At 47.2% G+C, this 16,223-nt stretch overlaps 5 protein-coding genes across 5 annotated transcripts; 3 read left to right on the forward strand and 2 right to left on the reverse strand.

Moving 5' to 3' along the window:
• Nucleotides 1–394: 394 nt before the first annotated feature.
• On the forward strand, nucleotides 395–763 carry GLAREA_06052 (uncharacterized protein; the record flags this gene model as incomplete). Its single annotated transcript, XM_008081466.1, has 2 exons — nucleotides 395–639; nucleotides 694–763. 2 exons carry the CDS (start codon nucleotides 395–397, stop codon nucleotides 761–763), a joined length of 315 nt encoding a protein of 104 aa, XP_008079657.1.
• A 2,305-nt stretch (nucleotides 764–3,068) lies between these two features.
• On the forward strand, nucleotides 3,069–3,518 carry GLAREA_06053 (uncharacterized protein; the record flags this gene model as incomplete). The annotated part of the gene is made up of 1 exon (XM_008081467.1): nucleotides 3,069–3,518. The coding sequence occupies one exon, from the start codon at nucleotides 3,069–3,071 to the stop codon at nucleotides 3,516–3,518; it is 450 nt and encodes a 149-aa protein (XP_008079658.1).
• Nucleotides 3,519–4,651: 1,133 nt separating this feature from the next.
• GLAREA_06054 (uncharacterized protein) lies at nucleotides 4,652–6,805 on the reverse strand (the record flags this gene model as incomplete). The annotated part of the gene is made up of 4 exons (XM_008081468.1): nucleotides 4,652–5,992; nucleotides 6,045–6,130; nucleotides 6,185–6,239; nucleotides 6,308–6,805. The coding sequence occupies 4 exons, from the start codon at nucleotides 6,803–6,805 to the stop codon at nucleotides 4,652–4,654; spliced, it is 1,980 nt and encodes a 659-aa protein (XP_008079659.1).
• A 5,696-nt stretch (nucleotides 6,806–12,501) lies between these two features.
• Nucleotides 12,502–13,662, forward strand: GLAREA_06055 (C2H2 and C2HC zinc finger; the record flags this gene model as incomplete). The annotated part of the gene is made up of 2 exons (XM_008081469.1): nucleotides 12,502–12,727; nucleotides 12,812–13,662. 2 exons carry the CDS (start codon nucleotides 12,502–12,504, stop codon nucleotides 13,660–13,662), a joined length of 1,077 nt encoding a protein of 358 aa, XP_008079660.1.
• Nucleotides 13,663–14,304: 642 nt separating this feature from the next.
• On the reverse strand, nucleotides 14,305–15,334 carry GLAREA_06056 (uncharacterized protein; the record flags this gene model as incomplete). Its single annotated transcript, XM_008081470.1, has 3 exons — nucleotides 14,305–14,765; nucleotides 14,815–15,171; nucleotides 15,223–15,334. The coding sequence occupies 3 exons, from the start codon at nucleotides 15,332–15,334 to the stop codon at nucleotides 14,305–14,307; spliced, it is 930 nt and encodes a 309-aa protein (XP_008079661.1).
• Nucleotides 15,335–16,223: the final 889 nt, after the last annotated feature.

The raw sequence follows: 16,223 nt of genomic DNA on the forward strand, positions 1-16,223 counted from the left end.
GGTTGGAAAGTCGTGGTTAGGGTGTTACGAGATAGATTAGGGCGATTAGTAAAGTTTTTCAGGGTCCTTTTCTCGGTGATATGGATTTTTTTTGGGTTTAGTGGAGATGTGAGGTTTTGAGGTGGGGTGGCGAGAATGGTAGATGGGTGGAAGAGAAGGGACGAGAATGGGTCGGAGGGGAGGAGGGTATATGATATTTGGATGTCCGTTTCTTGAAAGAGAAAAGGCTTGAATATTGAAACCTTGTTGTTTGATTTGTGTAACTCGCTTTCCGTGTGGCACTTTTGTATCACCTTCATCAGAACCCTCTCACCCAACACAAAACTCATACCTCAACAACAACCCCATAAAGCATTCGGTGGCTTTTACAACACACCCTCTCTTCAAAATAAAAATGGGAAATTGTTTCTCCTCAAGCACCTCATCCACATCCCCTTCACCACCGTCAAGAAGAACTCAACTCCGCAAAACCTTCACCAAAGAGAAATACTATGACGATGTGGAGAGGAAGGGGAGTGACACCAGGGATTTCGCGCTCATAAGTGCGGATGCCGGAATTGTGGGTGGGGATATGGAAGAGCGAAAAGAAAGCGCGAGTACGATTCCAGGATTGACTTTTGATGCGCGGGGACGTCCTGTGTGAGTTCTATCCTTTTTTGTTGGGTGAAAGGGATGGAAGCTAATAAGGTGTAGGTGGAGAGGTGGTTATGGTAGTCCTATTGCGTTGGAATTGGATTTGGGACAGTTCAAGGTTGAGAAATGAGGGGTGAGGGTGGAACTGCTGAGGTGGGATGTGGGCTTGGTTGGGGAGTTGGATGATTGCATTATACCCGGTGTTTGGTGCTTATCTTAATTTTGAAGGAATGGGAGATGCGAGGGTGGTAATGAATTGATGGATTTACTGAAAGGGAGGAAGATGGGATTAAATGAGAGGTGATAATGGAACGTGAGATTTTTAATGGGATATATTTGATGTTTTATATTACTTACAATATAATAAGTCATTGTCCCATAAGGTGTATTCCAAAGGAGGTCTGATAACGTGATTTGCAAGAGCACCTTATCTCATTAACGTGACTTTGTGTCTGATATCGCAAAAACAGTTGTCAATAATGGTGAAGCGTTTGGTCTACCGTGACATTCGTTGGATGTGGTGTACCGTGCAATTTTTGATTTATACAACCATTTTTGCTTTTGAAGTAATATTGCAAAGTGTGATATAATTTAGCACAGTTGGTTAGCATTCTTTATCTCGAATTGTCGTAATAATGGTACGAACTTTGGTCTAATTCAAAGGAAATCTAAATTTCAGTACTGTGATCAATAGACGGTGACTTTGTTGTTTTGTAAAGTAGCTGCGATTTAAACAAGCACGCGGACGAACCAAAAAAGTTCAGACTTTGCACACTCGCTGTGAATGAGATACCTCAACAATGACAAGAACTATACGCTCCAAACTGATTTCTAAGATAATAGACTACTGTCTGACCATGTTTTCTGACCGTTCTAGTATTTTGTAGTTATTTTTGCGATTTATGGTGGTTGAATTACACCAAAATTTACAGATGTTACAATCCGGAACTTTTTGTCCACTGCGTGATAAGGGCAGTAAGATCGAGATTTTCTCTGGATAAATGGAAGACTACAACAAGTAGCCAGTCTTATACAACACAAATAACCTGAAAGAGCTATGTTGATGTCCCACAGAAGCGGGTGAGTTGGTGTTGTACAATGGAAGCGTTCAAGGAGAACTGCTTCCCTTTTGCTTCTGACATGTCTTTGGATATTTCGGTTTGGCAGTTACGACAATGGTCTCTCTTTGTCTAGGAAAGTCGGAAATCAACAAAGGAAACCAATTCTGGATGAGTGAAAATCAAATGACTGTTGTGTTGTTTCTCCATAGCTTGAGTTGGCCACCGGAACTAGCGCGGATATCAAGTCTCCTCGAAGCACTTGATCCAAATTGACGTTCGTGGTTATCGTAAAGCCCAAGACCTAGGACTAGACCATAAGTCTATGTCAGAGAGATGACACCAGAGACCTTACTAATTTTAACTCCCAGTTATGTTCAACCAACTAACAAACCCTCCTCGTACAAATCAGCAATAGCCCACCCACTACGTTCTCGCCACGTTAAAACAAGAAACAAATTCTGCCTGTTTCAATCATCGGGCATATGCCTTCCGCAGATGATACTGAAATGTCGATCAATCTCCATTGACTTTGGCTAATGATTTCATTCTGACCGGCACTCGAAGTTGGCCACTTGAATCCTTCGTCGTGGGGGATCATTCGCTAATGATCCACGGGATTGAAAATATTCCTTCCGCTAGTGTTCAAGCATTTGGAAGACTAGAGACAGGGTTCTTTGAAGGATTTGGGATCATTAGAGGGTGAATGTGATGATTCCACGTGTGGTGTTTTGATAATGAGGTCAAGGTTGAATATCCGAAGTGGTTGTGCTGGTGCTGGAGTTGGGGCGTCCTGACCCAAGAGCATCGCTTTGTGGCAGTAATCGGAATACCCACTTCCAGGCAATAGCAAAGAGGTATACAATTTCACGCCAGAGTTCTTAAAATAGAAAGAAAATCGCCAGATACCTCGAAGTAATAGAGTTGATGGGCAATTTGTGAGGTTTATGTTGAAGTTGTCAAAATCTCCCGACCTCAAGATCACAAGGGTTGGTCGCTCAGCCCCTTTCGCACGCCTCGCTAAAGCCGGCTGTGCTCGCCGCCCGCGAACCCCTACAGTGCATCCGCGCCCGCAGCACCAACATCAACCTTCAACAGGAGCATCAAGGCTTGTTCCGTACCGCCTTACCCCATTCGACGGGTAACCAGCATTACAGAAGCAGCAGACCGAAGACGAAACAAACTATCATTCTTACTTCGTCATGGGTGAGCTGCACCGGTAGGTATATAGGTAAGCTCGGATTCCTACCGTTAAGCCTCATTATCCAGCAAGACATTTCATATCTCCAAGCCACTTTCAAAGAACTAGTACATATTGCAAACGCCCACTTGTTTAGCAGAGCTACAAAGTATAAAGGCATTCCTCAATCACACAACATGAACGCCATTGGAATACAATCAGCATTCGGATTCGACGAGAAGAGAGACTACGAACTCAGACGTATGCGAAGAACAAACTCAGGCTTTTCGTCTTGTTCTTCCTCAACCTATTCAGACGACACCCCTCGCAGCAGACAATCAAGCTGCTCTTCAGAATACTCAGAATCATCCCTATCAACCTCACCTAACGGCAAACCGCGCGCCGTCCGTTTCGCGCTCGACAAACCCCTCCCTCTATCCCTCACCCTCACCACCCTCCCGATCCACAGCAAACGTCAGGACCTACCAAGCCATGGCACACATACACGCAAACGTAGCCGTGCGGACAGCGCCGGTGATTTCGCGTGGTGGGCACAACGGAGAATTCAGCAAGACGCCGAGTGGAGCGCAGAGCGCAAGCATCTGGAGAAGGAGACATCTGAGGATGGTGATGTCCGACACCTCTGAGTGAAGATTCGGGGATAGCCGTTGGTGTCGCGGGTTTTGGTAGGCCCTTCCGCAACGAATTTGCCTCGAGATTTCCGTCTTTCGATGATTGCGAGAAGGAAGAAAGGAATGAATGAGATTTGGAATTGGAATTGGTGCCCACCACGCTGGCGATGATGACCCCTGGGGACGATATCAATGGTTACAATCGCGGTCGAATTACAGAAACAATATAAAGAAAATCACCAAAAATATACAAGAGCTGCTGGTCATGATGATGGCCGCGGGCGAGCTGGGAACGATATAATGCATACATACATACATACCGGAGTTTTCGAATAATACCCCATCTCTCAGGCGTTGTCAGTAATTCGGTTACATGGAGTTTACATCACTCATAGTCTGTCATTTACTATTGTACCAGCACATTTTCAGGAGTATAGGACCTGGATATCACGCTCTTTTGGAAACAGACCTCTTTAGATTACGCTCTTTAAATGTTTAGAAATATATGAGTAATTTTATGATTGTGGTTTACAATTTGTCGCTTCATGTTGTGCCTCTCCCTTCACTGATCTAGGTAGGGCATTAGCGAGTTTACGGTATTCCTTGATTGCTGATAATATTTACCAGGTGATCTCTTGATATGATCAGATGGCATGGTTTCATGCAGGTCACTTGCTGTGAAGGTGTGAGGATGAGGTTATTGCTCCTTTCGCTTCTAGGATGTTGCATGTGGTTTACGTATATACGGTACTGTGACGTCTGGCACCATGGTTCGGCTCTCACCTGAGTAGTCAAATGGCAGGGAGAGTCGGTTGGTATGTATGACGGGTGTTGAGGGCAATGGGTTTTGAAGTTGGTTGGCGTCATGTTACAATAGACAGCTGGACTGTGGACATGGGACAACTGAAAGAGAAAACGCAAATTTAGGATTAAGAACAAACACTTGCTCAGAGATATTCACATTCAACGTTACATCGATGTAAGGTTTTACTTTTTATATATTTTCTATTCAAATTATATGGTATGGTATGGTATGGTATATATTCACAAGAACCCGCAAGCGAATCCAACCTCACAACACCCCAACACCTACCTCTTAAAACCTCCATCGACCTAAATTCCTGCCATTACATCATCTTTGCCCCAAATCACATCGCTCTTCCAACTCCACCACCTCGTCTACTCCCCCTCCTACTAGCCCCCGGACTCGAATTCAAAGTCCCTCCCGTACTATCACTCCCCATCCTCCCCAACCCATTCTCATCGCCCGAAAAGAATTGACTCAATCCCTTAACATGCCCAACCTCCCCATTATAACTCTTCATCGGCACCACTCCCACCGGCGGTCTCGTAGACCTAGGTCCGCCCATCCCAACTCCCAAACCAGGTCTCTGGTTCGACCCTCCTCGGTTGTATCCAAAACGGGAGTTCCGCGAGTCGCGCCGCTGTTGCGAGATATCTCTCGTAGAAGAGCGTGATCCGATAGCGGGTGGAGGATCAGCGGCGTCGCGGATGGAGTCTAACCATTCCGCTGTCGTGCGCACTGGATTTTGGGAGGCAGGGAGCTCCATCTGCGAGGTTTCTTCTGTCGCTGGACGGGTTTCTCGTATTGGGCTTTTGGGGGTTGGGATGCCCGAGGAGGGGACATCGTCAATCCAAACGCTGGCTTTGCTTTCTCTATAGCCGGGGTATTTGCTGGCGCTTATTACCGGTGTGTCTGGTGTGAATTTTGGAGGAGAAGGTATAGGTGGTGATGGTTCGGCGGGCGGAAGTTGTTGTGGAGGTGGTGGTTTACGTTGGGATTGGCTTTTGGAGATTGTGACGGAGCGAACCATGGCTTGTTGTACTTTGGCCTTTCCGATTTCAACAAAGGCAGGTGAGGGCCGATATGTCGATGACGGAGGTGGGATGTACGAGTTTTGAAGTGGCGATTTGAGTTGTCCTCCCAAAGGCATGTTGGATTTTGTATCAGTGGGTAAACGAATAGATCCGAAGGGCGATACTGTTGGATCTTGCACCTTTAACCATTGTCCCAATTTCGGCGCTTGAGGTGGATTGGACGGATTCCATGCGACTGATGTTGACTTGAGTTTGTTGAAGTCAGAAGGCCCAAGTCCTGAGGGTGTTGCTGGGAAATCCGAGAGAGAAACTTCGGAGTCATTCTTTGGCGCATCTCTGGTCCCTGGTATATCTCTGGTTCCGTTATATGCTGACTGAGATGCAGCGATTGTGGTCCCTACTTGGTCGGAATGAGGAAATTTGGAATCCGATGGATATTCTGATACTGGTGATATCGATCGATTTGCTTGCTTTCTCTTCTTAGCTTTCTTTTGGTGTCTGATGATCAGAAAATATATCAAGATCGTTATCAACGCAGATGCGATAATACTTCCTACAATTGCCAGTGCAGCTTGAGTTGCGGTGACTGCTGCTATCCGAGAGGCAGATGCGTCATTGTTAGCATTTTCGACTGTGGAAGCAGCTGCGGCCTAGAACATAATTAGCTTTATGATCAAGATCATTCTTGCTTAGTGGACTCACTCCCACAGCTGCCACTGAAGAAGCGGCTCCTTGCGTTGCTTTTGCAGCCGCTGCAAGGAATGATGAGCCGGCAGCAGCAGCAGATCCTGAGACATATTAGTCAAATGTTCAACTATTCTGCTAGTTACATTTCAACGTACCAGTGGCAGCAGCGACTGCAGCACCGGCTTGTAAAACGGCCACAGATGCTCCATCCTACAAATTGTTAGCCCAGATGGTCAAAGGGCTACACAATGTTGAATCCCCTCCTCATCTCATCTTACCTGAACCGACGAAGCGCTCGCTTTGAGATTGTCCATAGATCCATTGAGTCTCGAAATAGCGGAGGACGCCGATGATTGGGCACTAGCTATGGCAGAACTGGCGGACGACACAGCTTGCGACGCACTTCTTGATGCTTGAGCTATAGATTGAGACGCTTGTTGTTGCGCTTGCTGTATTCCTTGGGAAGCCGACTGTGATGCTTGTCTCGCCGCTTCAGAAGCTGACTGCTGTGCTTGTTGAATACTCTGGGAAGCTGATTGAGAGGCTTGCCTTGCGGCTTCGGAAGCACTTTGGGAGGCTTGCTGGATTTGCTGACCACAGTTGTTGTTATCTTGAGGCAAAGGATCGCGTCGTAGAAGTTCGAGTCGAAGCTCTGGGCCTGGTGTTATAAGAGCTGCTGGGTCTTTGACTGTGACTTGTTGTATAACTGTAACTGTTGCAGACGGACCACCACTTGTTGACGCACTGGCGGGGTCATCTTGATGGTGTTTTTGCATGTTGCTTTCGCAAAACAAAGGTATTAGGAGAGGACCCTCTCCCAGCGAGGAATCAAGAACCATGGACGTCCAAGTGATAGACTCCGATAGGTTTATTACAAAATTATAAGTGAAAAGGCATCATGTCTCGCAGAGCAACAGAGGAAGCAAAAGGAAACAAAAACAAAGAATACGACAGAACATGCAGCAAGAAGAGAAGAAAGCGGAACCTCGACGACGAGACCTTACCATCTGGGTAAAGTCCTTGGACGTGACAACAAGTCACATTCTTGCCTGGGCACAATGCTGTTGTGTCGCCCAGAATCGTGAGAATCTGACTTTGCATTGTCAGTGCGGAGTCTTTAGTGGTATTTCACGTAGATCAAACCATCACAGTTGAGTAGAAATGTTGGTCCAAGTCACTCTGACCACTCTTGTCAAGCAGGGGAGCTGTATGAACGGTTTTGTCGGTGTTGAAGGTTTCAGAGTGGAAAGATCCGACGGCACGGTTTATGCAGCGCCCCACAAGTCGTCCAAATCGGGAACCCCAGCTCATCTGGACTTCGGTCGAGGTGTTTCTAAGTCTTTAAAGTGACGGTCGTTTTCAGATGACATTCGAATATTGCAGCAGTTTTCCGGGTTTGTTAGGCTGTCCTTACGTATACTCATTGCAGCTCGTACGGAGTAATGATGCAGCTTTTTATACATGTTTGTGTGAATAGTTTCGATATTGGCGACATTTGCAAATGTTTAGAACCCTATTCGAAGCAATTGACTACCCAATTTCGAATACTAAGCGTATAATATTGAAGTTATGCTATATTAAATTCAGCGGTATTGTCATTCTGCATAAATTAGTGTCGTCCTGAACAGTGAAAACAGTCACAAGATGATAAGAGCTGGTTTCATCGCTTGACCTCACCAGCTCGCACTATTATTAGCTAGGGTGTGATACAAGCGATCTTACTCCTTGACTCGATGATTACCACAAGGGACAACGCTTTTGCTGCAGAGAATAGAAAGAGTTCCCGGATACTCGGTGCGTTCGTGATGGTTCGTCGTGTGCCACTGCAATGCAGTTGCATATATAGCCAGTAGTAAGAGCCAAGTTGGATAGAGCTTTCATAGAATGAGCACCGATATCTATTATTAAAATCGTCTAAAAAGGTCAGCGTAAGCTACCGATTTGTGTGAAGCGCCGGAAGAGATATCTCCAGTGCCAATCTCCTTGTCGTATCAGAAGTTACAACAAAACTGACATCATATCGTTGCTAAATTATCTCTATGATATTCGATGTAGTAGCGAACCACTAGTAATAGTTAAAGCCATTTAAATGGTAGAGTCTTATCTTCGCGGAGGTGCAGTCCAAAGAAACAGGCCGTCTAGGAACACCCGTCTCATGGCGTGAATTCTGAGTTTGGGCAAGATTAAGTCTTTGACTAGAGCAACATCAAGACACTTTAATATGTCTTCTTCTCGGGGCTGGAGACCTTGAAAATCAAGCACCATAGTCTTAGCTAGCTTGTATACCTTGGACGAATGTCTTGAGAGCTGGTCGCCGTAAACCGTGGCAGATGGATCGTAATTTTGTTTCCAGGAACACGAGATGGGCGATCTCGATTCAATTCTGTCGTTCGTTCCGCTGATATTGAAGCTTTTTATGAATTTTCCTCAACTCCGGTAACCTTATACAAAAGGATGTCTCTTCATCCGACCAGTCAGATGACGTTGGACATAAGTGCAATAAGAGATCGGGCTCAATTCAATGTCCTGATTGTTGAGTATCATAAAAGTATGTCGCAAGCAAGTGGTGATTACTTTGGGGATAACTTTCTTTGAAGTTGACACAAATTTGATCACGTGGCTAAGTACTCCTGACCAATTACATTGACGGGGATTATGGGACAAAATATCCATCACTCGTCGCGTTCTCCGTTACCGAACAACAATTTGATAAAACACCAATATACAGCATCTTGATTATCAAGATTGAAACAACAGTAAGTGACACATCCCGAAAATCTGAGCCGAAGATTTTGAGTTTTGTTGTTCTCGGAACTGATCCAGCAAGTGTACATCAACATGGTGTGCTCCCTTGCTCAATTCTATATTTTTTGCAAACGAAGTGGCTCGCATTTCTGTGTCTTGAACAAGTACAAAACGAGCTTAGTCTGCTTTACATATTTTCTATATTTTACAGCTTTTTCGATTTGCTTTTACAGCGTATTTGACGCGATATAGCCTTTCGACGAGTGTCGAGGTATGTATTTGCAGCTATCATCCACATCGAAGGATTTCCAGCTACATGATCATCAATCGACGTCAGTTGACGCTAGCTATATTATTATACGCTGTCTACTGTACTTCTTTTAGGTCGTTGGTAGCCTGCGACTGCGCATCCTCCCAAAATGCAAGCATTTGTTGATGTTGTTCCTTCCTCGCTTCTCCGAGCCATGTTGAGGCAAGAGCAGACGGGACGTTTCGACTTGATCACTTTGTTCCTGTCATTCACTCGTTTGTTGAGGACATTCTGGCCCAAAGCTCTACTGGGCTCTGTCAAGTCATTCTAGGATTTCTATGTTCTCTGTAGCATGCTTCTATGGACGATCTCGTTCTGTTCTAAGACACCAACGGACCTGTACAACCAGGACACTCCACAATGCTACCTATGAGCAGAGGCTGTCATATTGACACCCGCTCATCTCGGTTTGCCGAAGCTGTCGTTGAATTAAACTCTGAACCCAAGAGGTTGTCAGATGTTAAGTGGGATAGTGTCAATCGCGCCGCGGAGCAGTCGCAGCGTCCACTCGGATCTTGCTCGAGCTCGAGCCCAATAACGCGTAGCCTATACAAGACATCATCCCATCTATGTCGAGTAAATGCTAGCCGAGAGTTTATATAAGTCGTCCATCGCGCCCATCTTTTTTCAGGGACTTTCTTGCATTCTTTTCCTAGGCTTTCGCCATGCTTTAGCTACTTTGCTACCCTAGCTATTGCTATACAGAATGTACGATCACGGCTCTGGAATATACTTCGCGACCAGGCCAGCACAACGAGAAGGATACTGATCACATGATGCATACCACTTAGGTTGATCTGGATTGACAAGAGGCCCTCACTCCGTGAAGGAAACCAGACACCTACTTCGTATACCGGTATCGGGGCATTTTCGCATGCATGCATCCATACAACGTAACGTCGCCCAAGATATTCGGATATCGGAGTAAGACCCAACGGGCATCGGGGTAAGATTGTTTCGAGAAAAATAGGGAATCGGGCCATCTACCCGATAAGAAGAGTTACAGCTTGCCACCCAGCTTTGCGCATATCGATTGTTGATCTTCGGAAAGTACCCCTTGTTGATGAGATGGAGGACTATACCTTTATCGACAATCCTGAAGATCGTCCAACTATTGTTGTTAAACACCAAGGCTCTTACATGTCCTTCGCCAGTTGCATCGACATACACCAATTACTATTAAATGGCTGGAAACAAACCGGCTCGATAGAGTCATATGAAACCCTTTCATCCACGATTCCTGACTCGGAAGCTGATTCCATGAATCCATTGTCATCCAGACCGCAATCGGCAAAGTTGCCAAACGCCGATCTTTTCCCAGCCGCTCAGCGAGACCTTCTTGGTGCTGAATCGTACCATTTCAATTCTGTTATTATTTTGTTTCCTTCACATTATTATTTACAGCCAGTTGTATTCTTGCGCTTATTGCTGGCGTGGAGAAAGTACTTCTCCAGTATTATTGTGCTACCAGCCCCAGAATTGCGTGCGAAGACCGTATCACTGTTGCCGCGGGGCCGTGTAAGTGTGTAGGGGAACCCAGCTAGCCGGTCTGCGGAGTTCGCATTGTTCACGGCAAGGACAATAATCAACAATAATATTTTTATTGTAAAAAAGAGTCACACCGATAGATATCGAGGATTGCATTTCTCCATACCATTGATAATGAATTCCGTATCTCAATTCCGCAAGGAACCGTCATTCGTCTGAATCGTTCGAGCCGTGCCTATCAGCAATTGAGTCTCACCGAGGCAGCTATGGGCCTACGATAGCCGCATCTGCATAAGCTCGATGGTGGAGGGTCTACCCCTCTATTTGTAAAGTGTACCTTGTAGTGACTGACGGAGAGGAATTATACAGTACAAGTGCTGTTGACTCTGGATATGATACATGGTTCGCAGGAGACTACTGGTACATTGAGGCCGACGGGCCTTTGGCCGATGGTGTGGTGGCACGGCTTTGTACTTTGTATTGAGATCTGTTTCTCACGGCAATGAGTTCATTGCCGTCTAAACGGTCCGAAGGTGTCACAGTATCGTTTTGACATCTCTCAGCGGAACAGTCATCGTCATACCTCAAGATACTTGTACTTGAGTTTCCTTTTCTATATTTTGTGGCTGGCAAGCCTCAATATCTGTCGTCATCTTTCAATTATTTTGATTTCCAAGCAGTCCAAAATACTCCGTCGACCCTGCAAGAACAACGCGATAAGCACTTGCATTTCACGCGCGATAAGATATTGGACTCTCACACGGCCATCACCCCGCCTGCCATTTCGCCGTTTCTTCGGGCAAGCGCTGCAGAGGCGTAGTTTATTGACCTTTGCAGCCATCGGGCCCAGCAAGTGTCCCCAATCTCGCCGCCTGGCGCTGAGCAGCCCCACCATGGAGGGGTAGAGGGGTAATTCAATTCCCCAATTCGCGCTTCTGTATGGAGGAAATGCTCACGAAGTTGTGGGGAGAGGACACACTCGAGCGAGCACCAGCCGATGGTTGATCCCAACGACAAACGACCCTGACACTCTTAAATCTAGGCGAGAAAGGAGGGCCAATGATACGTTACGAACGACCTTGGGGAGGCGAGCGCAGGCGAGGGGCTGGTGGACTTGCCGAAACGGGACAAATTGATCGCGCAATTGTCGCCGTTGAAGCGGTGTTGACATGTTGTGTCCATGGAGAGCTTGCTCGACCGGCTTGCAGAACTTGCGCTCTTGCAGTAGGGAAGGCGTGGGATGCCTCGCGCTCACCCACCCTGCGATGCCAGTGATACGTCGTCGAGGCGGAAATGTGTCAAGCACGCCTGCTCTACTACGCCATTGAGCGTACAGATGCTGGTGATGCTCAAGGGTTTCTCCAAATCGTTGCTCCGCGAAGCAGGGGTTTGCAGTCGAACAGGCGGAGAAGAGGGTAGATTGAGAGATATCCACCGCGGCCGAGCTAATCGTGACATACAAGCAGTTTCCTGGCCAGTGGTATGAAAGTTGACAGGACTGGAGCGCTACTCCTGGCTGCTACTTAACGCCTTCGACGGAGCACAGCGCCCTTGCCGACAGTAGTGGTGCTCCATCGAAGCTCTCTTCCCTTCATGAAGATGCACGCTTTCTTAGACGCCCAACCTGATTTGGCACCCCGACGCGGTTGAGCATGCCCGATCATCGGTCGTGGGTCGTTTCCTGCACAGAGGGTGCTCCATAAAGTCAAATAAATGGAAATCTTTCCGCTACGGTCCACGGATCGTTCAATGTTACATATACTGAACTTCCCCTCCAGGTTCCTTCGGACCCCTCTTTGATTCACAAACTTCTGGTGAATTTGAACTCATCTTGATCCTGCACGCCTCACCCGCAGCTTCTTAGCTTGATTTCATTAGCTACGACATTTCTCACAGGAAAGTAATTGTTACTCTCGCTCAATCAAAAACATGGCGCCAGCTACTACTCGCTCATACTCCATTTCATCTGCTTCGACGTCCAATTCAAAATGCTCGGCGGACAATGTCACGAAAAAGAAGTTCGGCTGCAATTTTCCCAATTGCGGTAAATCTTTCTCCCGGTCTGAGCATTTACACCGTCACGCGTTGAATCACAAGGATGGAAATAATACCTGCATGAGATGTAGTGCCCATTTCAGAAGACGTGATCTGCTTGGTATGTCAATATGAAGTTGGAAAAAACTCAATATCCGGAGTTTATTGGTGATTTTGCAATTACATGGCCTAACAATTGCAATAGACAGACATATGGCTCGACACAAGGAAAAGGATGACGAGGCTGGCGGTGAGGGACTCGGTGTTCTTGCCACTCGCAAACGACTTTGGAGAGACGAAACCGGCAAGATTGTTAACTCGAGACGACCTTCATACACGACCGACGGAGCTAAGAGACGCCAAATCACTCGAACAGAGCGCAAGCTTTCAAAAGCCAGTTCCGCAGGTAGTAACGAAGAGTCAAGCTCACCAATGACTCGAACATCCTCGGTGGTATCTTCAGACATGATTTCCGCTCAACCTCACATCCCAAGCTTCAGCCGTCGAGAACCAGCCCTCAAAACCGAGCTCCAGGAGCCAGACTGGCTTTCCATAACCACCAGCCACCCACTACTCGAACAGACGCACATCGAAACCTCATCCCCAGCAGAACTCTCCTCCTTCGACGCCCTCTACGAAGACACAACCTGGCCATCCCTCCACAACGAACCCACCCTCTCAACCTCTCACTCCTCAACCTCCATCTCCAGCCTCTCATCCTCGGCGTCCTCCCCCATGCTCTCCCCCTCCTCTTCCCACCACGAGTATCCCACGCCCTCCTGGTCCCCTCTCCCCACCCCAACCTCCACCACCGCGCCTCAGCCCTTCCAGACCTTCATGGGCGCCATGGCGGAACTACCTTACGACGACATCTTCAAGCCCGAAGCCGGTCTCTACGATTGGCAGGCCTGGAATAGTCAGGTTCTGATGTCGAAGGTCCGGGAGGAGAAATACGATCCGTTGTTTAGTAGTGCGGCGGCTGGGGAGGAGAAGAAGGGTGGGTGGTTGGGCGCGGATGCTTTTCGTAGGCCGTTTGCGGGGTTGAATGGCAGTTAAATTGTTGATGTCGATATGAAGAGGGATGGAGTTGAGGGAGATTGTGAATATGATGGGCTGTATATGAGGGATGGGGATATGGATGCATATGGTGGCGTTTTTGAAATTGGTAAATTGGATATGAGGTTATGATGAAGATGATTGAGTGATGATGCATAAAGATACGTTAGATACATATATACCATTAAATATATTACGTTATGAAATATCGTCTCGTTTACCATTCAACTGATATTACTAAATTAGTAGTAATTTCATTTTAATCACTGCTAGAGGAGCACGTAAACTTTGCTCCTAGATCGGATGACCTACTGACAGCCTACCTCTTGATTGTAAGTCCTTGACTATGTGTTCTTGATTTATAATGTAGAGGGGAGCTGCGACAATCTTTTCCCTTTCCCCTTCGTGGCCCAATATTCTATCAAGTTATGGGCGTCTAGCTTCTTTTTCACATTGAGTCAGTTTACTTCTCGCCACTTCGACATTATCACCACTCATGCCAAAACGAACTAAACAGGTGGGAACAACAAACAGTAATCAGAAACCAAAAGGGAGCGCCACGTTCACAGAGATCATCATGAGACAAGCAAGTCCTCTAAGTCATGTAAATCTTAACTAAACTTCCTCACCAAACCCACAGATCTACACATCCCTCTTCGCCCATCTCAGTCCCGCCTCAGCTCGCTTATTCCCATTCCTTCCTCCCCTCCCATTCCCATTTCCATTCCCCCCAGTCGCCCTCCCATTCCCATTCCCACCCGCATTCGCATTCGCGTTTCCATTCCCCTTCTTCGCACCCGCCGTCGCCGTCGCAGCCGCCGAACTAACAACCGCACTCTCAACCACCGGATCCGCCGCCAAAATCTCCTCCGCGAGCGCCTTTCCCTGGCCCTCCAGACTCGCGCCCTCGATCGCCGACACCGCCGCAGGCAGATCCTTCACATTCTGCGCAACCTGCTTGTTGATGCCGTCGAGCGTCTGCGTGGTCGCGATCTGCTCGGGCGAGTTCTTGGAGGCGACGGTGTCGGTTTGTTGCACGGGGAAACAGCCGCCGAAGTTTTGGGCGTTGCGGCAGCGGACGGCGCAGATGTTTCCTGTTGATGCTGTGGTGTGTTAGTCGCAATTCTTTGAATTAGGGAAGGGGGGAAGTACCTCCTATACAAGCCATATCGGCAGGCATCGTGACCGTGAGAGTTAAGTTCCCGGTTCCGGACCCGGCGGCGCCTTCTTTGACTGTCAATGGCGTTTGGCCTGCTCCGAGGGAGTTCTCGGTCTGATCCATGTCACAGGTGAAAGGACCGGTTCCGTTGGCGTTGTCCTGACGAATGGTGACGAGGACGTCGCTACCCTTTTTGACGGATGTTACTTCGTTGGCTACGAGGGCGTTTTCGACGTTCTCGCCGATGTCGATGTTGCCTCCTTGGAGGGTGCGGCCGCATTCGTTGACTACATTGGCGGTTACTTCGGCGAGGGAGATGAAGTTTGCGTCGGTTGGGTCGTTGGGGTCGACTGCAAAATGATTAGTTCGTGATGTTTGTTGGGGTTGGGATATGTACGAACCTTGGAGGCCTTTGCTGACTCCAGAGTCGCCTTTGGCGCTGAGGATTACACCTTGAGCTTGAATTGCAAGTGGGACGGCGAGACCGAGAAATAGGGCTTTGAAGGAAGGCATAGTGTTGATTTGATTTGTATAAGTAAGACGATTGAAAATAAGTTAATACAAGAAAAGAATGAATAAAAACCAAGAACAGAAGCAGACCTGCTGATAGAAAGTAAAGATGAGATGAAGAAAGAGAACGATAGAAAGAAAGAAGCAGAAGATATTCAAACCAGTACTTCACCTTCTCAAGGCCAGCGATTCCGTCCACAACACCTCACCTCATGTTCTCCACAAACCCACGTCGTTGCAACAACGTTTGTCGCATCAGATCTGATACTGCTCCACATATCCCGTGCATTGGCCACCAACTGCCATCTGAACAAGCTCGCGATGAGATGAGGAAAGTCTTGGTGTTTCTCGATTGTTTCTGGTACGTGGATACTTGGGTTAGAGGGTGGATATGAGTGAGTATGGCGTGTTCGGGAAATGTCCTGTTGTCGTAAGCGAGGGTGAGGGATGTGTGGATGGCGTCAATTTCGTTGAGTTCATTTGCTGTTTTAAGGCGTACGTGTATATGTCTTGTTCTTACCCATCGATTTTCTCTCGAATCTATTCGTCTTCTATAGACTTCTCATGATCATCCGGTCATACAGGCTATGCCGGAGCATTGCATATCGTCTGAAAATCTGTAAACGGTGACGCGGCGATCTGAAACAATGGGCCTATCTTTAGTGCTCGCTTCGAGTTCGAGGTAATTATCTAGCAACAGCATGCTTGTCGTGTACTCGAACTTCTTTGATCGTTCTACTATACATTAATACGGATTTCTTTCACAATCGTCCTGTTGTTTAACAGATGACTTAGTATAGTAAAGAGACCAATGAACTTTGGGCCCAGTGTTATTTCGACTCTCGACCCCTTTGGGTAATTTTCGGTCACGTGTCTTGTGGACCAAGCTCAA

The sequence above is a fragment of the Glarea lozoyensis genome (assembly GCF_000409485.1).
Source record: "Glarea lozoyensis ATCC 20868 chromosome Unknown GLAREA15, whole genome shotgun sequence".
Taxonomy (NCBI): Eukaryota; Fungi; Ascomycota; class Leotiomycetes; order Helotiales; family Helotiaceae; genus Glarea; species Glarea lozoyensis.